General features: G+C 38.2%; 1 protein-coding gene across 6 annotated transcripts in view; it reads right to left on the bottom strand.

The window, feature by feature from the left end:
• Window positions 1-17,770, bottom strand: part of ctnnd2b (catenin (cadherin-associated protein), delta 2b) — a 157,080-nt gene that overhangs the window by 5,822 nt on the left and 133,488 nt on the right. For 4 of the 6 annotated variants that reach the window (XM_088429149.1, XM_088429153.1, XM_088429150.1 and 1 more), the window contains 8 exons: window positions 13,737-13,923; window positions 8,933-9,050; window positions 7,821-8,003; window positions 4,931-5,104; window positions 3,474-3,624; window positions 2,399-2,657; window positions 910-1,003; window positions 669-795 (listed from right to left, as the gene is read on the bottom strand). In XM_088429149.1, the coding sequence (XP_088285275.1) occupies window positions 669-795; window positions 910-1,003; window positions 2,399-2,657; window positions 3,474-3,624; window positions 4,931-5,104; window positions 7,821-8,003; window positions 8,933-9,050; window positions 13,737-13,923 (1,293 nt within the window). The remainder of the gene's footprint in view (window positions 1-668; window positions 796-909; window positions 1,004-2,398; window positions 2,658-3,473; window positions 3,625-4,930; window positions 5,105-7,820; window positions 8,004-8,932; window positions 9,051-13,736; window positions 13,924-17,770) is intronic. The other 2 variants (XM_088429151.1, XM_088429155.1) reach the window with 1 other exon arrangement.

The following is a 17,770-nucleotide window of genomic DNA, read 5'->3' as shown; positions in this document are numbered from 1 at the left end:
ACACGATTTGGCTGCATAGTTCATACTAATCAAGTGAAATGCCTAATTTGCTAAATATTTCCTTGCCAATAAAAATGAAATAATGAAATAAAAGTGAAATAAAAAGGGTAAAAGCAGATCCAAACTGAGTAGCTGAAATGTTCAACAGCCAACTTCATAAAATGTATACAACAAACCCAGATCTGTGATAGCCCTGGCAAAGCTTGCGTCATCCCCCAGGGAGGTCTGAATGCATTTCCTTTTAACCATACTCCTTCAGGTTAATTTAAGCTTCCAAAATGTCAAAAACTTTGTGTTCTGACAGTTTAACTTTAAAGACAATGTGAGAAAGTGCTTCAATTGACTGCAAAACTGGTTGGCTATGTTCATGCTCACAAATGGGGAAAACGCTTATTTCTAATTGTACTTGTGAAAATATACCACCAAAAAAAGAACTGCACCCCATGCACACAGACGCCGCCTTGCGCAACACTTGCACTGGGCATATATTTAGGGCCACATATCTGTATATAGGCTATCTAAAAATCCAGTCTGCTATGCAAAGTAGGATGAAGACAGTAGAATTGTATTCTAAAGTTACAATTGAGAAAAGGTAAAAAAAAAAAAAAACATCTTGGTGAGAAGGGCTCAAAGGTAATGTTAGGAAGACAAAAAAGATACACAGTCACCTGATCGATTGTTTGGCGAGCCTCGTACAGGAGAGATGGACGGCGTACGAGAAGAAGAATAAGGCCGTTGTCTGTCCCTTTCTATTGTGGAGGAAGAGCCGATAAAGTGGTATTGGGAGTAGCCATCCTGGATAAAGCAGGGGAAAATGAAAATGTAAGAACAATTAGCCGTTAATGACTACGTTTTCTGTAGTTGTTATGCGACTAGAGGGAAATCAGCAAATGAAACTACAGTATGGACCTTTTTATAAAGGCTGCGCAGGTCTCGGTATTGCCACATGCTGTTCAGCACTTGAGATGCTGCTTTCACCACTTTGGGACTATGCCTGGGAATTCAGCAGAGAAAAGACAAAGCAGACAGAATAAAGCCAGTATGCCTTCTCTTAAGACGGAAAGGTTCCATCCATCCATCCATCCATCCATCCATCCATCCATCCATCCATCCAGCCAGCCAGCCAGCCAGTCAGCCAGCCAATCACAGGCCACAAAGGGACGAACAAGCATTCACTCACCCTATCACACATAAGTACAATTTAGTGTGTCCAATACGCCTACAATGCATGTTTTTGGAATGTAGAAGGAAGCCATAGTGCGCAGAGAGAACCCACGTGGGCATGGGAAGAACACGCAAACTCCACACATGAAGGCCAGAGCGAGCTGGAGTTGAACTCGGAACTCGGAACTGTGAGGCGGCTGTGCTAACCACTCCTCCACCGTGCCAACCGAAAGGGATTTATATCAAAACTGTTCATCTCAACAGATGTAAGTCTAAGCTTATTCTTAATGGCCTTAGGCAATTTTAAGTTGGGGATTCTATTAATTTACTGTAAATGATTCGATTGTACATTCCCCATCGCAATCAGAGACATTGAGCACTAAATCCACAAAGAATGCACAAAGATGCCTGATAAAACCTTTAATTGCACTTTTTTTGCTCCCACAGTTTGCACTGTCTTGACGTCATTTTCACAAAGTATATTGTGCTAATGACATGCCAACACAAACGTGTCCACAGTTTGACAACTGGAGTGCAATTTGCACCTGCTTTGGCCCTGCACGCTACACACGGCAAAGAAAGAAGCTTGCATTGTTCCAAGACTTGTTGCAGAACAATGGAAGAGACTCTTTGACTAAATGTATTTAGTTCCATTTTTATTAATGTTAGTTAACATAAAGTAATATATTGTACAATATTGCCAATGACTGCCAAAAGAGACACCTTTAAACTAAAATTTATTATCATTTGTTATTATTATTACTATTATACAAAGATGAATATGTCAGATCTCAAAAATTCCCATGGACCTCTGATGCCCACATATTTAAAATTTTGGAGTTTATGGACATATGTGTTTTCCGCATTAGGTGACATTAGGCTGTGGTTTCAGCGCCCAAGAGGGGAAGACAACATTACATCCATACAATCTCGTTAATATTGATGAGATTATTTTAATATTTTCAGAGATCGATGTGCCGTGCATGTGAATTTGGGACTTGCGACAGTATGTATTTACTTTTCATTGATGTTCTCTATCTGTTTGCAAAAATCACACATTTATAATCAGCGTTTGATGATACATACACTGCCACTTGGTCAACCATTAATATCATATTCATCATATAATAATGACACACTATAATAATAATAAGACGAAGAAAAGGAAGAAGAAGAAAAGGAAGAATACAAATATATTCCTGTTGGCTTTGTGACTTGTAACTACTCCACTTACTTGTCTCCTTTGGTTCGGGCGACACCGATGAGCTTCTCTATGCCCCCGGCATCCCTCAGGGCCTTGGTGTTCTCCATGTTTTTGGTGATGACCTCATGCAGAGCACAGCAGATAGCGGTGATAGTGTCATCTGACATGGTCTTTCCCACTAGAGCACAACTGTTGGCACCGCCGCTGCCACTTCCTCCACCGCTACTGCTGTTGTTGTTAGTACTGCCACCAGGTAATCGGTGCACCAGGTCCCTCATGGCATATTTACCTGTCACAATGGGGAAAAGCATCACAATAAGTGGGACTGGGACTGAATGATGGAAACCAAACATTCTGAAAACAGTAGTCATCACTGTGTAAGAAATGGTTGTTCGTCCACTTGAAAACCATGGAAGTGAATTTAAATGTAAAATATTTCTCTGAGTACAAATCATGTCCCCCCCCCCCAAATACACGAACAGGATTTTGGAATCAATCAATGAGTTAAAAAAAAAAAAGACGATCCCTTATCTGTTCAGTAGATGAACTACAGTACTATATTCTTTCTATTTAGCCAACTGGTTTATTTAAGCTATAGTCTACACCAATTATTTGCAGGGGAATTGGGACTGGCCAAAATTTGTAATTGATGTCCATTCAAATACCCTGAGTCACGTAAAGGAGAGATCAACATTTAATAAATGGAAAATGGGTGCAGGTCGAAATGTGTTTGCTGTAATGTCTTATTTTGTGGATCCGATCAATGACGTCTTTCACCAATCGCAAAATTATGACATGACAACCCAATTTTACATAAGAATGCCTAATATAAGGCAAAGAAATCCAATTGACCAAATTTGTATAGAGTGAAAATACTGTATTTTTCAAACTATAAGATGCGACTTTTTACTCATGATTTGTAATTTCAGTTACAGTAATTTCATGATTTCAGTGTAACTTGTCCGTGACAAAAATTGTTTTTTGGTTCTTTTGATGGTATGGCCTGTATACTGGTGTGTTTTATAGGCCGGAAAATATAGTATATGTTTTCACATCTCCCTTAGAATACATATTTCCAAATATTTTTTTTTTGCCGCTTACTTACCAATAAGCTCTTTGTTTCTGATGTCTAGAGCCATGTTCCTCAAGGCAGTGGCAATGGCACAGACGACTCGGTCATTGTCTATCCTCAGTAACTCCACAAGGATAGGAAGCCCCTTCTCTTTACGAACTGCGGCCCGGATATAGACTGACCACTGAACATGGACACGAAAAGTGGAAGACGGTCAGAGTGTGCACAGAAAGGTATTTGGTATAATTCATTAGAAGCTACTGCCTGTGGTAGAATGTATGAAAAACTTTGTTGTTTCAAAAAGACACTTTTTTTTCAATGCTGTCAATGTAAAAAAAGCTTCTGATGTAAAATAATTCCTTTCTAGTCAATTCTTTCCTTTGCAGAGTCTATGTGCACACAGTACATATATTGTTGTCGGACTGAACATTGTTGGCCTTGCTCAGCAAATAGGAATTATTCAGTTGCCATGGAAATGATTTTGTCATTTAGTTCATGGTCGAGTTCCTTACCTGCAGAATGTATGACATTGCTTTAGAATGAACAAAAAGTGTATTTCTAATACTCCTTACTATTTCAAAAATGATCAACAAAAAGTGTTCTCAAAATGAAGTAATTATGAATAAATATTTATCCACAGAAACATATTTCACATAAAGCGTCCTCTTTTGGGATTACAGTAGAGATCTGTTCACAAAAAAAGTCATTAACTTAATTATTAATTTAAAAAACATGTCCAGAAAAACAACCAACATAAAGTATCAGACCTTTTCTCAAAAAGAAATAATTCTCAATAAATACTTCAACTTCAAGTGTCCTCTTTTAGGATCATAGTAGAAATCTTTTCACAAAAATAAATCATTAACTTGACAGGTAACGAGAGGTGGCACGAGACCTACTCAACAGAAAATTTGTTCTTTGAACTTTTTTAAAATGAATTTTAACATGAAATTTTCTCGAAACAGTTAACTCAATAATTATATTTAAAGGAATTTTGCATGTTTGTATTATTTAAAATAATACCCATACCAACATTTAAGAACCACTGATTTAAGGCTTTCACAGAAAACACAACAACTTCTCAAAATGCCCCGAAAAGAAAGAAATGTTTTTTTTTTGTCACACATTTTTCTCCCTTAGAGCTCTCGTTATCACCCCTTGGGGAAATCATAACTACAGTGGGACCCACAACAAAAATGAGTTTGACACTCCTTTTTTAATCAGTCTGATCAAGGTTTACACAGGCTCTCGCCATATCTCGTTGGGAAAGGCTTCCAATATCAGTGTGACAAGAAAGGCTACATGCGAGGAATTTTATAGAAAACGATTGGCTTATGCAGAATGGTAACACGTGTGTGTGTCTTGGAGAGATACAACATTTTGCTGTCGTACAAAGCTTAATATATTCTCCCCAGTGCCCCAGTGTGTTCTCCAAGTGATCTTTCTGGCTCTCAGTGGATTTCAATCCATACATTATTTTGAGATTATACCTTCCAGCTCCCAGCAGCAAGATTTTGCAGAGCACCAGCTGCTCCCTCCAAGGTGTCAGGGTTGGAGCATTCAGACAGCAGGGTAAGGTAGGGCTTGACAATACTGGGGTGCCACAACATCTGAATGCCTTTTGGGGGCTCTGCCAAGTCTGGAAATGGACCTACACCATCCCACTGCGGAAAAAAAAAAAAAAAAACGTCACTGAATGAGGGCAAGACAGTACTAGGTGAATATTAACTAACTGTTTTGGTTCACAAAAAGGCAATAATTAATGGTAGATCACTGGCAAGACAAAGGCAGTGAATCATAGCTCAGTGATAAAAAAAAGTCTAAGCCCCTGATATAGAAAAACACAAAGAGAGTCAGGAAAACATCAAACCTGCATTAATAAAATCCCTATTAAAGCAATCACACACTGGAGTCAAACAGTAAAGTAATACCACTTAAGGTGAAGCTTTTATTGTTGATAAATCAACAAGAAAGGTCTACATTACCCTTCAACAATTTGATGTGTGTTCTTAACTGGGCCAGATTAAAGTGACAGATTCCCTGATTTTAGCAAGTGATCACACCGTTAGAATTACGTACTGTGCTACAGTATATAAAACTTCTTTCTTCCGCCGTTAGTTTGAGAAACATTTCCACATAGGTTTTGGAATTTGGTTTGACGGATGGAAGTCCTTCCTGACTATACTCTTCCCTAATTACTGTTTATTCACTTGGGACAGGCTGGTCTGTAAGGTGGCCAACTAAGACAAACACACTGCAACCAGCAGAACACCACAAACACAGGAATGAGGGATACAAACAAACAAACAACAGCAAACAAACAATGCAAACATTGAAAATACAACCAAAAATATAGATGCAATCACAAAAACAGAATGGAAGCAAACTTACCGGAAAACAAGTGCAATAAAAACCCAAAACACATCATGATTGAAAAAAAAAAAAAAAAAAAACACATTGAAGAGAAATACAAAAAAGACAGGAACACAAACAAAAAAAGTTGCAAGTTGCACCACATAACGGTCATTGATCAGTCAATCACAGCACAAGGGCGCAAAAAATTGACCAACCGACCAATAGAGTACTGTAAATTCCCAAATAAGATTTTTTTTTTTTTTTTTAATTCAACACCATTTTAGGAAGATTGTCAGCCTCATAAGACATGTTTGACACACAGATGTGCATTTTTATATCGGCTGTATTCTTGCTTACAATTGCAGTATTATCATAACAAGACAAGCTAGAGGGTGGACGTCAGGTGGCTTTTAGCAGCAAGTGCCCGTCGCAGCTCACAGCAGTTTGCATCATTTTTGTTGCTGTGTTCTTGGATGTGTTTGCATTTTTTTGTTTGCAGTTGTTTTCCTTTAATCCTGTGTTCATAGCTTGCTGCTTGCCCACTTTACACATCCCATCTCTCCTCATGACCTCAAGCAAGACATCCCAGATATGTTCCTGAGTGGTATGTAAACGAATGATCTTAAATCCAGCGTTGGTTGAGTTTTTTGCAGCCAAATAACTAACCAACCAACTAGTTAGTAAATCCTGAGAGTCACATACTTTTTTATAACATGCACTGCGAGTGTTATGTTATTTAGTCAAAAGAGGACACAATTTTGAGGTATTAGTTTCCCAACCAAATAGTGGATGCTACTTTATACACTATTAGTATGAATAGCTGACACTATGGATGTATGAAGATGATATTGGAGGGATAAAAATAACAAACTTTGCTTTCTTTTGATTTCTCAAGTTTTGCACACTGATGATCAATAAAGGAATTGGTCATCAATCAATCATGATGGGCCATGACATAGTGAAGATTTTTTTCTTTTTATAACAGTTCCCCAATATATTGTTCTTTGAAAAACTAATCTTTAAACAAAAGGATTAGTTTTTCGAAGAACAATATATTGGGGAACTGTGATGAAAAAAAAAATCTTCATTATTTCATGGCCCACCATGATTGATTGATGATGCCTCGAGTGAATACTACCCCGAGTCTGTGAAATGGACAAGTGATTTAAAAAATAAATGATTGGTAATCTTCTTATGTAGTTCATGTAAAATCTTCCTCTACTGTCCTCGACTATCATTTTTTCTAACTACCCACAGTTATTAGTGGGGGATAGGATAGAGCTCTATTTATGACTTCATGGTAATCGGCAACAGCTGCACTGGAGTGGTGACACAGACAGAAGAAGATGTTGTATGATACTAAAACAAGGAGTTTTTATTCACCCTTTTGAATTTTTACTTGTAAGATCAATTAAACCTCTAGTTACACAGAAAAAAAGGTTGAGACTTTGCTTGACAAATGGGATTTAAAATCCCAGTATTGCCATTTCAAAACCTTATTATGCCTTTGCTTGAAATGAAAAGGAAGGAAATTAAGGCTAATTGGCGATTCACACACCGGATATGTTGGGTTCTCCATGCCCTATCGTCTGTAAATGTAAATGATGTCTGCCACTCAGCCAGAATGTGGCTCTGATTGCTTATTCTAAGCATGCCAAGAAGATGGAGCATCAAATAAAACAGCTTCATTTTACCACCGTGGTTCCATGCGCCTTGATGGCAATAGATTAAATAATAGATGAAATTGACCCAAATGAACATTTTGATAAATAAGAGCAGGTAGCCACAAATGGAAATGAGCTGAACTGTTGTTTTGTTGGGTCAAAGCCTCATATTCTGAGCTTCCCTCACCTTACCTAAAATATTTATATAGCGTATGTAAAGCCAGGCAGTTGCTGAGTGCTTGTTGGCACTCTTAGTCTCTTCGGTGATGTGTTCCAATGTTTGCCCCGCTCCTCTATTATTTGTGGCCAGAAAGCTCCCCTGAGCCATGATAATAAAGTAATAAATAATCAAGTTCCTGACCTGGTCATGTCCCTTCTTTTTCTTCTTCTTCTTGCCCCAGCATCCTGAGCTCTCTGCATCCTTGCCACCAGTGTCACATAAGAGACCATCAAGCTCCTCGGAGCCCCCTTGTTGGTTGTGAGATGTCTCTGCAGCCAGACGATATGACAAGTTCCTCAGGATGCACACACAGTTCTCGACAGTCTGACAGGTGGAGAAAAGGAGAGAAAAGTCATTACAGACAGATATGTGTAAACAAAGGAAGAATAGTGATAAGCAGGTAAAATTATGCCCAAAAACTTGAAAAAAGTCAACCTGACAAATCACATTATATACAAATGAATATAAAAATAAATGACTGAATTATTGTGTTAGCACAAATGTGATCACCCTCTTATGCAGGGGTGGGCAAGTCCAGGCCTCGGGGGCCGGTGTCCTGCATGTTTTCCTGTTTTCTCTCTCAAACACACCTGAATCAAATGATTAGGATTATTCTCAAGCTCCAGCAGAGCTTGTTGATGAGCTAATGGTTTAAATCAGGTGTGTTAGGGAGAGAAAACTGGAAAACATGCAGGACACCGGCCCTCGAAGGCTGGAGTTGCCCACCCCTGCTCTTATGTATAACCGGGGATATGGCTGTCTTCAGAATTAGCCAGTCATATTAAATACTATGCAGCATACACGTGCTATCATTTGAAATAGCTGTGATTAACCCCAGATAAAGTACACAAAGAATTGTCTAACATTCGCAATTAATATGGTTCCACTGTTGAATGATATTCTAGTTCTATGTCACAATCATACAAGAAAAAAAAAAAAGATTGCCCTTGACTATACAGTTCACACAGTCCACTGGAAGAGTCAAAAGAAACATCCAAGAAGAAAACCAGCTTATCTAGGTTAATTGAAAACGTAGTTAATGAACCTTGATAGTATTAGTGGTGTTTGCCTTGTAATTGTGGTTCATGCCCTTGAATCAGTCTCTATTACAATGTTGAGTTAACCGTTTGCGCATTTGCAATGTCTTTGTTTTTCTTCTACAGTTTTTGTAGTATATGTATGATTGCTTGTGTGTGTGTGTGTGTGTGTGTCATGGGCTACCTTGCATGGTGTGATTGTGTGTGGTGTGATACCTTGCTGTCAATCTCGCTGCTCCCCAGTGCAGTCTGGATGACGTACAGTAAAGCATCTGTCAGACCTTCACACTCCCTCATCCTCCTGCGGGCTTCCTCACCTGCAGAGCTCACATTTCTGACACACAAAACCACCCACACGTGTGCATGCACGCACACCCACACCCACAAAATTAATATACAGTTCTCATGCTAACTCTATTAACACTCCAAAGGTGTAAGCAGTAACTGTCAAATGTCACACAGTTAAAACAATATTCATTAATAGATGTGTGATTTGTGTGGTGCTGGTGGGCATTTTGTTTCTGTTTTGTAAGCCTCTTGCATTCTCAACACTACATTATCAAAGATCTAACATTGCACAATCATTAACGTGATTCGTGTCTTCGTCTAGATAGCTCTAAATCATGGGTGTCAAACTCCAGTCCTCGAGGGCCGGTATCCTGCATGTTTCGTGTTTTCTCTCGCCAACACACCTGTTTAAATGATTAGCTAATCTGCAGCTCTGCAGAAGTATGAAAATAATCCTAATCGAGAGAGAATGTTTGCAGTTGTCAGTTCAATACCGATTGGCCATATTACGTGATTTTAAAAGTCGTGGTAATTTAAAACCATCCAAATCTGCTAAAACTGGTACGTTTTTCTCCCTCCCGCGTCGTCTGTCTTCACAGGCAAATGCAATGTGTATCCTCAGCTGCCGCAGCCAATCACGTTACAGCTGCTGTTGTCCAATTCCTTCTTCGCCAGCTTCAGAATCAATTTAAGTTTGGTATTTGGGCTAAGTCGATGGAGTGAAGGAAGTTTATTGCAAATCAATAGTATATTATTTTTTAATATTGTTGTGCTGTAGATTAATGCTCAGAAATAAATAATGTATATGTTTCGTTTTGAGCAAAACCAGTTTTGCTCACTGAGGGTTTGTTTTGATTTGATTTAGGTCTGTCTATGCTTGGTTGGCTGTGAGCGCAGTGTGTTGCAGAGTGATCATGTAATACTCTTCACCAGTACGTGACAGCACAGTACTTTGAGACAAGACCTTAAGGAGTGATGGTGATTGGCAAAAATGACAGACATCTCTCTCGCTAATCACCGGTAATTTACGGTTGGTGCCTTGAGATTTTCCAAAGGAATAATTAAATAAACGGTTGAAAACCAAGCATTAAAGAATAATGTAATTTAGTACAGTTTAGTTGGTTAAAAATGATTCTAATTTAATTTTTATTTATTCATGTTTATTTATTTATTTATTTATTTTAGTTTCAGACAAACCTGTAACCTCTATAAAAAATAAAGATAACATTTGATGAAAGTTGTTTCAGATTTGTTTTTTTCTTATATAATTTCATGGATAATGATCTAATGTATTTGTGTTATTTGTATTTACTGTGGTGTGGTGGGGTGGGTGATTTCTCTTTCCTAGGGGATTTTGCAAAATAATCGAGGAGCATTAATTTAGATGAATATATGTATCCCTAAGCCATCCATCCATTTATTTTATACCTCCGATCATCAATAGGGTTGCACTAAATACTAATAACATACTGTATAAGCAAATGTAGTTCAATCAAATTTTCTTATTTGACAATACGTTCAAAGTGGTTGACGTCCTCATATAATTAGTAATTAAGAACAGCTCTTACATCAAAAAAAGGCTGATGACCTCTGCTATACATTGTTATACAGGCATATTAAATAATAAATGGTAATTTCGATATGTTACGCATTGAAAAGTATATCAAAAGGGGAAAGAAAAAAATAAAAAAACAGATCAAAAACAACTATAAAAACTTCAACCGTCAAAAAGGTTAAAAAAAATACTCAGATTAGTATTCAAATAATATATAAATCAATCCATCCCATTTTCTACAGCTATTTGTAAAAATGTTGATCATCTGCAAAAAATAAAAATGATGTTTCTTTTTTCCTTCCACCCTTTTCTACATGTTTTTGTGCGCGGATTCTGCTTGGAAGCAGTGCAGCTCTTCATTGGCAGGACGGCTTTTCTGGCACGTGGCATCATTTGTCCAAAGTAAGAAAGAGTGAGCCACAGGGAGGGCAAAGAAGAATTGTTAAGGGGCTGAATGAAATAGTGTGGCAAAATAGAGAGATGAGATGTGGATAGAGGGAAAGAAAATGAGAAAGTAGGGAACATAAAGGAGGGAAGATGAAGGGTAGCAGGTGGTCAGTGATATACCAACCCTGCCATAAAATATTCTATGTTTAATCAGAGTCCCAGCATTCCCTAACGAGGCATGAGAAAGATGGATTGGGCGTTGGAGTTTAGGCAGCTGATCCACACTATGGCTTGCTCAACAAAACAACACCCTAATACAGACATACTACTGGGCTCGAAACCAATACGTTGCAACTGAAGCCTTTGGAAGTCACCACTACCTGTAGTCCCTCTTGAGATTAATAAGATTAGGCTGATATAAAAAGGTGGATAATATTTTGTAGTGCAGGCAATGTCACAACGTCGCATTCAAGAAGCTTAAGTAGACATTAGGAATAATCACTTCCTTTCCCCAGACTGGATATAAAGATCTTACTTTTACTGCATAAAATTGAGTAGAAAAAAATTAAACAATGGAAAAAATAACTGTTAAAAAGCATATCCAAAACAATATGTTTCGGCGATGTTCAAATTCCTAGTGGTGTGTTCCAAATGAGTAAACAAACACTAACACTCAAAAGGAAAACATTGAGTCATCTTGATAGCTGCTAAGTCTGTCATTTTTTCCAGACAAAACAGAAACTAAATATATCCACTGCTTGTGTTGAACTTGAGAAGATTTATTTAGCTGAGACTGGGAAAGATGCAATTTGGTGGATAAATATGCATAAACCCTTCTAAAGCCAAGCCTTCCTCAGTAGCAGGCTCCTCGCACAATCGCAAGTTCCCATTCAGCTCCAAAACACTAGTCCCATACAAGCAAAATATAGTACACACTGTGTACTATATTCTGTACATTAATCGTGCAGCCCTAGTACACAGTATAGCGTAAAAAGAAATTCTCCAAGTTGAAGCATTATGCAACTTTGTAACACAGTACACCAGCTATTTGGCCGTTGAGATGAATATGAATATGCGCTTACTACTTTGCCACTTACTAACCACTAACATAATGACCAAACACATTAAATCTCTCAGATTCACCTTCACTGTAATTATACTCAAATGAATTAATTATGGACGACGTGATTGCAGACCGGTTAGCATGTTTGCCTCACAGTACAGAGGTTGTAGGTTCGCTTCCAGCTCTGGCCTTCCTGTGTGGAGTTTGCATGATCTCCCCCTGCCTGCGAGGGTGTTTTGGTTTTCTCTCTTTCTCCAAAAATATGCATTGTACTGTAGGCACAGTAAAACTCTACAATGAAACCATATATCATCAAGGTGTTTGCTTTGGCAATAAGCAATAAGCAATAGTTCTTCCGCCATGTTTTCCGCTCGCAAAAAAATTCCAGAAGATACGCGTTGTGGAAAATCTGGCCCGTACTGACTCGGCGCGGTGGGACGTGTTTGCCGCAATAACGTCATTTGACGCGTGGAGCTCCACTGAGGTCACAGATGCGTCAAGCTTAAACCGAGTTTAACACTTGAAGACAGGATAAAAGTAATAAAGATGAAAGATGGATGAAGCAAAGGGAAATACATTATGCAAAAATTGATGAAAGTATGCAAATGAATGCTTGTTGTAGATTTGGCAATTCCTTTCTTTTTTTTTTAATCTTTTATCATTGTTGTATGGTTTTGTTTTTAACGTCAGTCCATTGTAGATTGCACACGTTAATTATGTTTACGTCAGAGAGATAGATTTGCTATTGTTAAAAGTCCCCTGTGGTGAAAAATTCCTGGCTGCAAACATGATTTCGTTATGCAGGAGTTCTACTGTATATTGAACATTTTAAATTGTCCCTTGGTAAGTTTGTGAAAATGGATAGTTGTTTGTATGTGCACAGGGATTGGCTGGCAACCAGTTCGAGGTGTAACTCGTCTACAGCCCACAGACAGCTGGGATAGGCTCCAGCACCTTTATGACCCTCCTGAGGATAAATGGAGTAATATGGACGGATGGATAACTTAGACAATATTAACTCTAAATGTCACCATATTTAAGGTTTACAATAACTTCAAATGATCAATGTTAAGTGTCATATTTTTGGTGGTTTTCAGAACAATTTTAAAATTGCTAAATGTCTTCAGAATAAATGTCTTTTTGTCAAAAGTCAAGTTTCGATAATCCCGAATCTACGATGGTTGACGGATGAACTAGTCACAAGGCTGAGGATTGGTTTTGGGTGGAGGTCACTGGTTTTAATTTTCTGTGACTCCAGTGATCAATCAAAACTTGTTAGAACTTAAGAAAAAAAATCTTTATTTGCATTTGAAGGGGGGGTAGTTGGTAGTTGAAGCTAAGTTATACGGGATCCTAACTGTGGTTCTCTGAAGCTCCGAAGGAGGCTGTGCTTGTTGGTTTTGAAATGCAGATTAAATCCACTTTAGACTAAACATAGGACAGGAAGAAAATAGTGTCCTAATTGGCAATGATTGATGCCCACCCAAAAAGGTTGCAACTGCATGTAATTGCCTCCAGATGAGGGAAAATTACTTGTTTTCAATGACACAATTCTATGTCCTGGCTAAGTGAAGCTCCTCTCCTCGCTTCATCATAGTTCCTAGTTCATCTTAGGCACAGAATTACACCATAAAATTAAACTAGAAGAAGTCTACTAATGTTTTGTCAAATTAGGCATGCACAATGAAAAACCGAACAAAGCAAGTTTGTCGTGTCAATTTACTGACCGGAGGCAACCGGTGGCATTGCGAAGGACTTGAGAGGAGTGGAGATGTAATTTGCGGTCTTCTTGCGTATGGGGGGAGGTGTCCCAGCCCGAGTGGGGGATGATCACAGCATTGGTCAGAACAGCAAGGGCATCCTGGATGATAGGCATCTTCAGGGCGTCACATGACGAGAGGTTCCACAAGACACCTACAGTACATAAGAAGGATGAAAAGTTGGTTATTAGTTTACAGAAAACTAAGAAACCTTATACTCTAAAGAGTTGGATCAAAAATAACCCAAAATTGGACCAACATGCAATTTCTGGGTTGTTTTATATAACATGAACCAGTTTTTTAATTTTTTTTTATTTTTTAATTTTTTTTGCATTGAATGTCCAAATTGTTCCAAAATTCGGTTAATTTTTGCCCAACTGTTTTTAGAGTCCATGTTTCGGGTTCAAAAGAACCTTATAAGTGTATCTGTAGCGAGGCGATCCAAATTTAGAATAAAATGGGTTCTTTTAACCCCACAGTTTTAAGACTATACACAATCTGAAGTCTGACGGGTTTTGAACACAATTTCCATTTTTTTTGTAGGTCTGAGAAGATTAGAAATTAGTTACATCCCATCATTCATTTTATATGCGGAGGGTTGGTGAATTTCACGACAAGGCATTTTATCATTGAAATGTATGTGCTTTTTTTCCACAGCATTAAAACTTTCATCCGTTCTTCATAAAACAATATCATTAACTACAAGTCCTTCAAAGGATGCTCCTTGGGTCAACGATCTTATTATTATTGTCACACCAGCTATGCTGGTGTTTCTAACAACATGGCAGAAATTTACTGTAGTAATTCTTGTTGACCTTCACTTTGTTAAATATCAGTGTCCGGATCCAAGGAATGGACCCGTGTAATTGGATGTTTGAATGTGTCCATCCCTGCTCACATCTGCATTAATCTATCTTTCTGTGCAGCTTTAATTACAACCCTTGACGATCAATGCAAAAGAGCAATGTGTGTGGTTTGAAGGAAGCTGTAAATGACACACCCCTGTCTCCACAACATTAATTAGCAGGGGCTGTCACAGGGGCTCTGGCACTCACCTCATTGGCTTTAGAAGGCCGTGAAGAGATTCTAGTAAACATGTACAGGATCTGCTGTTTGAGTCCTTTCAAAGGTCTTGGTGGGGTTAAGTTTTCAAGGGGCGAGTAAATAATTTGTACTCTTCACATCATTAAAACTATAGCCTTTAAGTTATCTTTTATTTGAGAAAATACTCAAAACACCAATCCACCCATCCACTAGCTTGGTCGCTAATAATCACAAGGGCTGCAGGCGTGGTGGAACCTATCCCAGCTGTCTTAGTCAGGGTACTCCCTGAACTGGTTGCCAGCCAAAGGCACACAGACGAACAACTGAATTCACTCTCACAAAGATACCGTATTTCTCAGAGTGCATAGTTTTTTTCCACCCCTCATTTTCAACCCACATATTAGGGGGGTCGACTTATAACTGCATAACTCATAACAGACCATTTTTTTCCACATATCTGTGTTTGAATCACACTAATTCAAATTTCTCAACATCTTTGACTATTTAATATTTTTGTAAATTTTTGTAAAATTATAAATCTTTTAAGAAACAACAAATACATTAAAAACCACATTACATTAAACAAATTGCCTTCATACCTGTGTCACAACAAATCGCCTAACAATGCTCTCTTGTCAAACACATGCAAGAATATAAGCAAGAAGATTTCTTTTTGTTTGTGCAGATTATTGAAACAGCTTTAATTGACGTAGCATAGGGAAGAACTGCCCTTTGTTGATAATGCCACTATAATAAAATCTCTTCAATCTACCAAGCTATAGTACAAATACGACACAGCAAATAGCCAATGTGACATTTACTTCCTTGCTTACTTACTAGTAACATGGAACATTTGCAATAAGCAAGGTCTTTATGGTAATTGTGTACCAAAAATTCAATTCACAATTGTTTTTTTTTTTTTTTTACGACAACTTAGAATCAATGTCCTCAGATCCAAAATCCCAAAATGTTATTAAAAATTAAATATACAATTGAAGAAATCTGGCTCCCGTCGGCGTTTGTGTAACCACTCGATGCGCACAGCCAAGGAATAGGCAACAATAACTTCAAAATAAACTCAACAAGAATACATATACGTCAATGCAATGACAGTATTAAGGTTTGATTTTGGAGCTGGCCATGGTAGCGGTGGTTGCTACCGCTTGGTCTACTCCTCCTTGAGAGTCCGTTTTTATTGTCATCACGTCACGCTACTACCAACAACAAATGCACATCATAGAACTTTCCTCACAATCCCAAACCTAATCAAGCAGACTGGAGTGCATCATGTTTTTGTTTTTTTTTCATCTGCAAAATGAAGCGATCACATCATTTTGAAATAAAAAAAAAACTTAAAATCAAAAATCAATTCTGAATGAAATCAAATTGTATTCTCCCACAATATTGCTATCCTTACAAAATTTCGCTGGACAGTTTTGATATTATTGTTGAAAACAGGTTGGTGCATATTGTTCTAAATTTGAAGTCCTCATCCTGAAGATCCAGGACACCTTCATCTGGTAATCTCAAAAATAAAGTGAAAACGCATCCACTAAATTCTATCTTTAAAATGCTAAGCATCCTGATAATGATCCTGATTTTACGGCCATATAAAGCCATGTGAATCTCATCAGGAGTAAAATCATCTGTTTGCCAGCCTCTTTTCCGCTGTGCAATATGACATCATCCACCTGAGGAGAAAGGCAGAGTGGGTCTTTATCTTTGATCGAACGCGTTTGCACCCACAAACCCGCACACACACACACACACCCACACGCAGATGCAGACGAATACACACACAGATGAAGGGGGTTAATTGCCTCAGCCTTACATCATGAGTGGCAGCAGGAGGTTACAAATGCACTGTTGTATTGAAAGAGAGGAAATGAATATGTTGGCTGCCTTTCTTTGTCTCTGAAGCCATACCACAGTTCTCATTTGGGCTGTCATTCACTCCGCTATCTCATTTCTCCCTGCTGCATCATTGCATTGCATCTCTTTATCTGACGATTGATATTTGAATTTTCTGTGCACACCTTTTGTATCTCGGACATTTGGCACCACCATTTGTCATTTTCAGCGGCAGTATGCACAGAGAAATGTGTTAAAATGTGAATTGTGTTAACACCCTTGCCTTCCAAAAAGAATGAAATTATCATCTTTCTGTCTGTCTGTCTGTCTGTCTGTCTGTCTATCTATCTATCTATCTATCTATCTATCTATCTATCTATCTATCTATCTATCTATCTATCTATCTATCTATCTATCTATCTATCTATCCATCCATCCATCCACCCATCCATCCATCCACCCACCCACCCATCCATCCACCCACCCACCCATCCATCCATCCATCCATCCATCCATCCATCCATGGATCCAAGCTTTACTTTGCTTTCCACACTGCTTCACAGTCTTGAACTATTCACATAAAGTTGAAAGCATATGATTAGGTTTAAGAATTTCGGGAAAATATGCGGTATATATTTTCAATGCTAACAAATCAAATTTTTCCTTGAGGTATAGTTTTTTTGCTGTGCATTCATCATCTGTTTGGTGCTGTTGACTTTCTTGCATTTCAGCTTGACATTTCTTTGATGGTGGTAGAATACCAAAGTAATTACTCACTGAGACTGGGTTGATGAAATTTTGATGAATTGATGGCCAGTCTGAGTCTGAGGGGGCTACTGTAATTTAATGAGAAACTGTGAAGAAAAAGCTTGTCATGAAAAAAAACCATTTCTCCTTTACTAAAAACAAAGGCCGGACAGCTGTTTTTATCGATTACTTTTCTAAAACGTCACAGGTCTGATTCTCTAAATGAGCGCTCTCAAAAACATATCCCAGTCGCTTGTTAGGTATGGTAGAATCATGTTTTGTTTTAATCCCATTACCCTCTCAAGTATTCTTTGGGAAATTACTGAGCCTGAAGGGGATCCTAATGCTGTGTCTGCAGT

The sequence above is a fragment of the Hippichthys cyanospilos genome, chromosome 12, assembly GCF_059441005.1.
Source record: "Hippichthys cyanospilos isolate Australia breed blue-spotted pipefish chromosome 12, RoL_Hcya_1.0, whole genome shotgun sequence".
Taxonomy (NCBI): domain Eukaryota; kingdom Metazoa; phylum Chordata; class Actinopteri; order Syngnathiformes; family Syngnathidae; genus Hippichthys; species Hippichthys cyanospilos.
Note: the sequence above shows the minus strand (reverse complement) of the source record. Positions and strands in the feature narration are given on the sequence as shown.